Genomic DNA, 8,786 nt, shown 5'->3' on the forward strand with positions numbered 1-8,786 from the left:
GACAAAAACGATTCAAATTATCTGAAATTATAAAATCAGTCGCGTTACGAAAGCTCATATAATTGTTGATATCTTGTAATACCTTGGTAATACTGATGAAAGTTAATTTTCGTACATGTACAATGATACGAGCACCAGGGATTCCCCATGCCTCGTCATATAAATCTACAAACATGATCATGACTTTGCTTGATCAGGTTAGTCTGTGAAATCATTTCGGGTTCGTGTTTCACAATTTTGGTCAGTCATGCCGTGTTTGTGGGTTGCCATACCAATAAGTACGTGTACTGTATGTTTACCTAGTTAGCTTAGGCCTTACCTCCAGAGCAGGCAGCAAGCCTCAGGGCTACATGTACGAGCAGCTTAATCCATAATCTTATACAATTTATATTAATTTAGGCAATTGCTTCGAATACTATGATTCATGTTGCGAAACCATGGCAAAGTAATGAATAGCTACATATAATGCCATTCCTCGCACCGGGTTGCAAGAATTGCGCATCAGATTGTTACATAATAAAGGTAATGGACTGAGAAAAATCGGGCTGGAGTCTACATATTTTTTTTATAAACACTCAAAATGTGCGTAAATGTTTAGAAATTTGATAAACTGGTGTATAGTAATTTTAGGTGCGCCAAGTTAATGGTTTGGTACAAAATCATGGCCAACTGAGAAATGACACATTTTCAGCTCGGTACGGTTCATCGTTCGACCGATCTTGATGAAATGTCCAGGTCACTATTTGTTTGTCTTCATCTACTCATGAGCGGAGTATGAATGGGAAATATGCAGAAACAAGCTATGGCTTTCCCTGGTAACCCAATTTGCTAAAGGAATTTTTTAATCTCTGCACTTACCGCGGTGAAGCCTAAAAAACCTGTTTTGTCACGAAGCTAAGAATGATAAAAACCAAACTTGAAAGAAATCCAGCAAGTAATCTGCGCTCCAGAGCCCCAAACGATGGAGACAAAACATTTATGAATGGACTAGGCAGTTAAGTAAAATCTCATCATCTGATCAGTTGACAAGAAAGAGATTCGGAAAGATCTCCCAGCATTCGACTCATAACAAGTTGCCTTGATGAAGATAACAAACGAAAATACAAAAGACATCACTGTCATACCTTCTCAACAGATACTCCAGGACTCTTTCCAAATGAATATGCATTCCAAAGAGAAAATATCCTTTTTTTCATAAACCTGACGATGGTGTCCCGTTGAATGAATGAAACTCGGCAATCATGGATTCGATCATATCATCTCGGGCCGCAAGGATCGGAATTTCTCAGTACTAATCGGTATAACCACGGCACTCCCAGCACACCTGAAGAAGAAATTGTTTTGCATGGAACATGTATAATGTTTGTAGCTACCGGTATTGCAATTACACCTGCTATGACGGATTCGACCGGCGGAGATGCGCTCTGATGCAATAATTTTCAACAAGATACATGTATAACAAAAAGTGGGCGCCGCGCGACGCAATTTATGCATGGTCATGGTCAATATCAGTGAAAATTCCTCTTTGAAAGATCGTGTTTTTGTCAATTTCTGGTAAATGTTTAAGTTAGGAGAAGAAACAAGTTAAAGACTTAACCAAGTAATCATAAAACACGATACCATTACCGTTCATCATAATACACTGTCAACATTCTTTGGCCATGACTTTGGTCATTGCACCCAAACTCATGAAACGTAGGTAAAATCAACCTGATCAATCTTACCTGTAAAGTAAAGTTTATCTTCAATATGCCAAAACAAAACTTGATAAATTAAGCAGGCCACAGCGGTGAGAAGAGAAAGAAACGATTGGTGTGTACGGAAAACTGATCATGGTGTGATTGTTATCAGTTCACACAGTTACTGCCCTCTACAGCGGTTACTCCCGAATATAATGTGTTCATGATTCGTTAAGAAGATGTGTTTGCAGCTTTGCCTAGTACAGGAGATGGTCTGACCAACCATACAGAGGGTTTCCTCTGTGATTTTGTGGATGATATGATAGGCCCCATCACACAGCTGGCGACCTTCCAATTTCACGATCTCTTGAGTGGTAGAAACGGAGGGTGTAGTGAGGCCCTATTGATACCAGGAAGAGCTTTGTCGGTGCTGATGATATGCCTACTAAGTTCAACAGTCTGATGTTGTCTCAGAAATGAATGGCTCAGACGAGTTGTTATTGTTCACCTACATTAATTCCACCATCAGCATAAATCCCGACGTCAAACTCAGATTTTATTATTTGAATCTGTGAATAATTTACCAGGTATGCCTTCATTACCCTTGCAACATGTGGCCACGTAGCGCTTTAATGGCGGGTGCATCATCAGTATATCATCGTAAAACATCCACATCTAATTCTCACGGAAGGTTGATATGGTGTGCTGGGGATGCAGTGCGATAAATCTGAGAGCAAAGACACTGACACCTTGGTTGGAAGTTCACTTGAGTACGGTTTGAATGCTAATTGATTGTCCTCAAAAGAAGTAAGCCGGTGTAACAGCAAAATTATTCCTACACTATTGTTTAGGTAGGGATTCATAACTAGAGAGCGGAGATGCCCATAGATCATAAGCGAACAATCAGATTTTGTTAATATTGAGTAAGCAGTAAACAAACCGTGGGAAACCGGTGAACATCACGTGGGGCATTTCAGCCAATCGACGGCTCTGCCTCTTGTCAAACCCATCCGCCAGCATCATGTCAGCGACCATCCTACAGCCAAGCTGTCCTGCCCATTTTCGAGCAAGAACACGAGATGGTTGCAAAAGAAAAAAATGTTTTGAACTTTTTTTCCATCCATTGCCCAACCTTAGCATTTCGAAACAACCCATGCCTCCTTATCACTGCGACACTCAATATGCCAATCTGTTGGTATGTTTACCTTTCAATAGAGAAAATTACAAGAAACAACTCATGTTATTTGTCTAACTGGATTTCGAATGGGAAATGTTAAGTTGGGGTCGTTGCCATCGGATGGCGAGTTTCTAAGGCTTATGCCCTGAATATACATTACGTATAATGGCATTTGTCGGTTCAGGCCAATAAACGTAATGAAACCCATATGGAAGCTGTTTCGTGGGGGTCGATGTTAACAAGACTTGCCTTGATAATATAACTCTTTAATAAGACAGTCGGACAATGGGAATTTTGGCTTGGGTGTAGAAGCCAACAATAGATCGTGTTTTGGGCAAGGCCTGAATTCTTTTAACTGGGAGGTTTAGGGGCAAAACACATAATGGAGGCCCTGACTTACTAAATACTTCGTAAGGATGGGTATGTGCGTTGGAACATTTCACCCCCTGGCAAACCCGTATATCATAGTTCAGTGGGTGAATGACTATGGAACAAAAAGATGACGAAAAAGAACAACAGCTCATATAAGCATTGTGTTTGTAAGGGAAACGTAATTTGTATTGTCTCAATGACCTGGCACGACAACTATTGTGTGCCGTCACTTCATGAGGAAAGAAATGATACTAAAACCATATCTTACCAAAACAGCCACTTGAACCTTGTCTCGCAAAAAGAAATCCCACTACCTCATCAAAACACAATTACCAGTCATTATCACGAAATATCAGCCCTGTTACCACATTTTCGAGACCCCTCTTCCAACATGTCCAACATTATTATGTCAGTTAGGCTCTGTTAAATGAGATAGTGGGTAATCATCCTGTTTTGGAGAGATTTATGGGAAGGGGAGGTTACAGCAAAGACACCGTTGCTAGTACCATGATGAGCGGTGTAACGTGTTCTTTGATCCCCTCTAAGTGTTTTCTCACAACGGAGAGCTGGCAATAGAGAGCTTCATAGGTTAGTAGTTACCACGCAGTATGTCCAAGTCGGTATCACCATGAATAGCAATAGCATTCCGCGACGTTACTATTTATAGCTCACAAGGTCATTTGAATGAGATATTGATGACGTTTTAGTCACGTGATAGTCGGACATCGACACTTATTTCTACGCATTTGAGCTTATTTCAAAGTCAAATATCTTTGACCCTGCATTGTTTTTAGCATGAATGATACCATAGAGTCAGAGAGAGAAATATTCAGAACAATTATGTAGTATTTCCAACATTCGGACATGTGCCAGATTGAATCTAACTGCCCTAGTTAGAAAGCCTGAAGCCATTACGAAACCGCATGTTTGTCCGACATTGCCTGTAATTCAGCGATGGGAAAATAGAGGGCAGCAGCTGTAGTGACGTCATCTTCGCGGAATGCTATTACGTGCCAAGGCGCACTGTCTACCTCTTTACCAAAAGAAGCATTCGACTGATGAATCCCTGGATTGCTTGACCTAGCGTTCGCTATAGATCAGTTATAGTCCACATCGTTCGGGGCTCTGGAGCGCAAACTGCTGGTCTGATTTCCTTGTTGTGAGTTTTTTATTAATCTGAGGTTCGAAACCAAACAGTTCCATTGAAACCAATATTGGTCAATAAATGTGCCGCCTCATGGGGGATGTTTGATTGATTCAGATTGTGAAGTACCGGGCACATGTGGTTCTCCTTACTCTCCACCAATTCTCCTTTTTTTAAAAATAGAAATGACTAATACTATACAAGCCGCATTACGTGCATAAAAGTGCGTGTAATCTTCGCCAGCAGCTGCCCGCCAGGGTAAACTGAAACCACTTGAAATCAGTATTTTGCATCAAGACCTACTATCAGAGACGTTTGACAGAGGTTTTGCTAAAATGAATTTGATTCTTTTGTTTTTGTTCCGGGGGTGTATTTTACACCTGACAGCTGTCATGAGCACACTGCGCCAGGACTCTTGGCCAGACGCACATGTGTGAGCATAAGAATAACGTGTAAATTAAGGTAGGTTAGATTTTGCTTAGTCAACGGCTTTTCAAAGAAATTTCAGCTTTCGCACAGAACCCAAAATTATCTATTTCACACCCAATTTTACAATGTGGTTGTTAGCGCCATGCCAAGCACAGACCGCTCCGACCTAATGATTACGAGGTTGTGGGTGAGAAGCCTGACCGAGTAACGAACTCCTTGGTTCTCCTACTGGTGCGATTAAAATGGATGTGTTGTCGTTGCTCTTTCAACCCAGGAAATATTTGTGGAGCCCGCGATAGGAAAAATCCCAAAGCGCCGGGGCGAACAGACACAGTGCAATTTTTTCGATGAGAGGAGCTACTAACAGAAGAGTGGTAGCTGACAGGGAAGCCGATATCTTGGTAATACTGTCCTTAGTGACGCCAGTTGTCCTTTACGTCCCTTATCAATGAGGACACACGTAGGAAGGTACGGAGTTCATGCGGAATGATTTACTTTTTCATAATGTACATTTCAGCGTAGTTGTGTCTTTATCTCCAATTATTCATTTTGTTTCTTCTGCTTTGAATAGTTCTAGACAGATCCAGACAACAGCCACATTTCCGGCAATGAAGTTTGGAAGTTTATTTGTCGTAGCACTATCCATCTGCTATGCTGTTGGAGAACGGAAGCCGTGTAAGTTTATCCCCGCTCGCCCGGCATATCAAATAATAATAATAATACGAGTCTTATATAGCGCAGTATCCAACCATTAACTGGCCGCTCAAAGCGCTTGATAGGCCTCTTTAAAAAGGCCTATCATACATCGTTTTTTGCCAGGTCTAAGAAAATCAATTTGAAACCAAAGCCAAACTTAGTTGTCAACATATCGGTTAGAACAGGAACCAAGTAACGGTGTTGTTGAACCAAGCGCTGTGAATCGCAGTTTAACAACGTTTTGTCAAGTGCGACAAAACTCGTGATCGTTAAAGCAATCCGCGAACGACAGCTGTTAGTCGCTGCGACCTGCCATCATGAGCGTCTGCAACGGAAATATCCGGCTCGCGGTATAGTGGTCGCACTGGCAACTGTCTGCGACTAGAATCGGTCAACGTTGCGAGGAGGGAGTGAACGATCGCTCGATTGCGGTGTAAATGGTGCCGACGCGGAGACCTGTGCACATGATGGACCGAATCGTTAACCGATCGACGACCACATTTTCAATCCTAATTGAAGACAAAGTGGAACCAAAAGATCAAATCTGAGCTAGGTGATTATAAACTGTTTGTATTTTCTTCCTAGATTGTGGTTTAGTCATTGCATCTGGACCATGCAAGACGTTCTCACAGAGATACGCTGCAGTTGGGGGCCTCTGCAAACGCTTCACGTTCAGCGGTTGCGGTGGCAATCTCAACAATTTCCGGACACTGCTTGAGTGTCAGGAAGCATGTGGCATATTTCATCCAGGTAACTATGACTCAGTTTTTTCATTTTTGGCGAGAAAACCTAATCATGCATTTTGTCACCGGATTTTCAACTTCACTGACGCAACCACCCCGGTAACGCGACCATTCAACCTCGGTCCGATGAGTGGTCGTGTAACCGGGGTTCCACTGTTATTTGAGACACAGCGATATGCCTCTCGATCGATCATACATGTATTTCGTTTTTAACAGTTTGCGACGCAGCAATTGAGCCCGGACACTGTAAACATGGCAAAGCCACTCATAAGAGGTTCGGTAACAAAAATGGCGCCTGCGAGGAATTCCTTTATTCCGGATGCGGTGGAAACGGAAACAACTTCAAAACAATGAAGGAATGTCGGGATGCTTGTCACTTCCACAATCCAGGTAAGAGTGGACGCAAAAGAGCTCATTACCTTTATAAGATATCTCATGTTTATTCTCTCCAACCTAGACTAAATGGATATCTAGCTCGCAGAAATCACAAACTATGAATGTGAGTTCTCAGCGCCGGATAGCTGCAGCTCGGACCTGTAATATTCCCAGAGAGTAGAGCTTGAATCGTGAATGTACAGGCCAAAAGTGAAGCGCTTATTGTAGCTCATTGTACTGATACTGATATCGAAATAAAGGCCAGGCCATTTGATAGATCTCAGTTCTTGATAAGCGCGATATTAGCAATGTCACTTTAGGCGTGTCCGCTAGGCAAAAGCACATCATCATATTTCAATAGCATAGATCATGTCCTTTTTTTCAGTCTGCGATGAACCTATCAAGCCTGGTCCGTGCAAGTCGGGACATCATGAACTCTACGGTTTCGACACTAAAGCCGACCGATGTGTAAAGTTCATTTGGGGAGGCTGCAAAAACAATCATAACATCTTCAGCTCAAAGGATGACTGCGAGGCTGCCTGCATCCGAGATTGAAACAGAGGTGCCAGAATATGTCAGCAGCAAGGGATAATTCTGTTGGTCTTATTTCTGTCAATTATTGTTGATGGTCTCTTGATCTATTTCATTTTTCTGTTCCCCTGGCTTGACCATGTTGACGGCACATTCTGACACAATTCGACATAAGTGGCAAAGATCAGTTACTAAGCAGACCCTTCCTTTCAAATTGTAAACCTTGGCACAATCCGATATCAATTGATCTTGAGAGAAACCAGTCATAAATAAGCTAATTTTGAATTGATTTGATTTTTACATGTGCACACATGTTTCAATGACAATCTATGTGCATGTACCCTTATCGACTAAAATGAAAACAACGCTTCTCTAAGTCTATACAACAACCCTATGTGCAATAGGACTACTACCCTCTGTAGTAGTGGACCCAAGCCTTCCCAACGAAGGAATTATCTATAGGGTGACGAATGGACTGCCTCAGGAGTTTGAATATGGGTCTGTATCAGAATTTCCTAAGATTATCCTTGGCCACAATAACCTATCTTGACGTTCTGATTGATTGAAGACATGATTGATCAGAACAATTGGCACGAACACAAATAATTACCCTGTATCATCTCCATTACATTTCACGAGTCACGAAATTAATTCTTAAATCACCTGACTGTAATGTCAGGACAGGCATTGTGTGAAGAGATTATAGGAAATTCTTTATTAAAGGGCATGAACTATCTAGTAACGCCTTCTTATCATCAGACACCAGATCTTGCAACAAAAATATAATCTGTCACCCACCTTGTACACAACACCCAACTAACGACTATCCTTTACATTTTTAAAAGGATCTTCATTCGAACCTTTGTCCCGCTCAGATATTATTCACGTTGGCGCATCCGCTGATTTAAGTGAGCCCAAATTTTACTGTGAGCCGCATGGTGTCTTCAAAGTCAATGGGTGATATGAATAAAGACTAGTAAATGCTTTTACTTCAATTTTGTACAGAAAGGCCTAGTGTAAATGTACATGGAGTTTTAGATAAAAGCATTTGCTAGTCTTTATTCATATCACCCATTCTTAGAGCAAATCGAGCAGATCGAGGGATATCCCTGGCATCAGACGGTGTGGTATCGTTTAAAGGACCAACGGAGTGACAATTAAAGGAAGTTATCACGAATTCCTAGCTACCTCTGGTAAGCTCGGGTTGCGCGAAAAGTGTCCCACGCCACAGAAATTGCGCATACTAAAAATAACGAATAGGGTATTTTTCTAGTTGAAACAAAATATTCGGGTTGAAACTAAATATATCAGAAAAAACGTGATAGACTTTCAGAAAAAATTGTTTACTAGTGAAACTGGAGAAGAACAAACTTATTCAAGGAAAAATCCGCCGACTTCTGAGCGCACAGCTATCACTGATAAAGGTCCCATAATGACATGATATATCAATATCGCCATTAAACCGAGACATAAAACTAATTTGAAACTAAACGAATATTTGTCATAGTGATCTATGACAGGATTTTGATGGAGGATAGCGACACTATGGTGAATTATAAAGAGGAAAAAACTTAACTCCCTCAGCCTATTTCAGAACGAAAGCTGAACACAAGGCTGTAGGCCCAAGTTGTCTCCTCTTA

The 8,786-nt window shown here is 41.4% G+C and overlaps 1 protein-coding gene across 1 annotated transcript; it reads left to right on the forward strand.

Annotated features, from left to right (window-relative positions):
- Positions 1–4,759: 4,759 nt before the first annotated feature.
- Positions 4,760–7,888, forward strand: LOC135498131 (thrombin inhibitor hemalin-like). Its single transcript, XM_064788305.1, has 5 exons — positions 4,760–4,834; positions 5,373–5,476; positions 6,083–6,247; positions 6,457–6,630; positions 7,001–7,888. Exons 2-5 carry the CDS (start codon positions 5,410–5,412, stop codon positions 7,168–7,170), a joined length of 576 nt encoding a protein of 191 aa, XP_064644375.1. The 5' UTR covers positions 4,760–4,834; positions 5,373–5,409; the 3' UTR covers positions 7,171–7,888.
- The last annotated feature ends 898 nt before the right edge of the window (positions 7,889–8,786 follow it).

The sequence above is a fragment of the Lineus longissimus genome, chromosome 13 (assembly GCF_910592395.1).
Source record: "Lineus longissimus chromosome 13, tnLinLong1.2, whole genome shotgun sequence".
Lineage (NCBI taxonomy): Eukaryota > Metazoa > Nemertea > Pilidiophora > Heteronemertea > Lineidae > Lineus > Lineus longissimus.

Excerpts from the sequence above, each read along its gene's own strand:
- LOC135498131 (XM_064788305.1), top strand. The coding sequence starts at position 5,410 with ATGAAGTTTGGAAGTTTATTTGTCGTAGCACTATCCATCTGCTATGCT. Across the intron at positions 5,477-6,082 it reads TGTTGGAGAACGGAAGCCGT|ATTGTGGTTTAGTCATTGCA; the intron begins GTAAGTTTATCC and ends TTTTCTTCCTAG. Across the intron at positions 6,248-6,456 it reads ATGTGGCATATTTCATCCAG|TTTGCGACGCAGCAATTGAG; the intron begins GTAACTATGACT and ends CGTTTTTAACAG.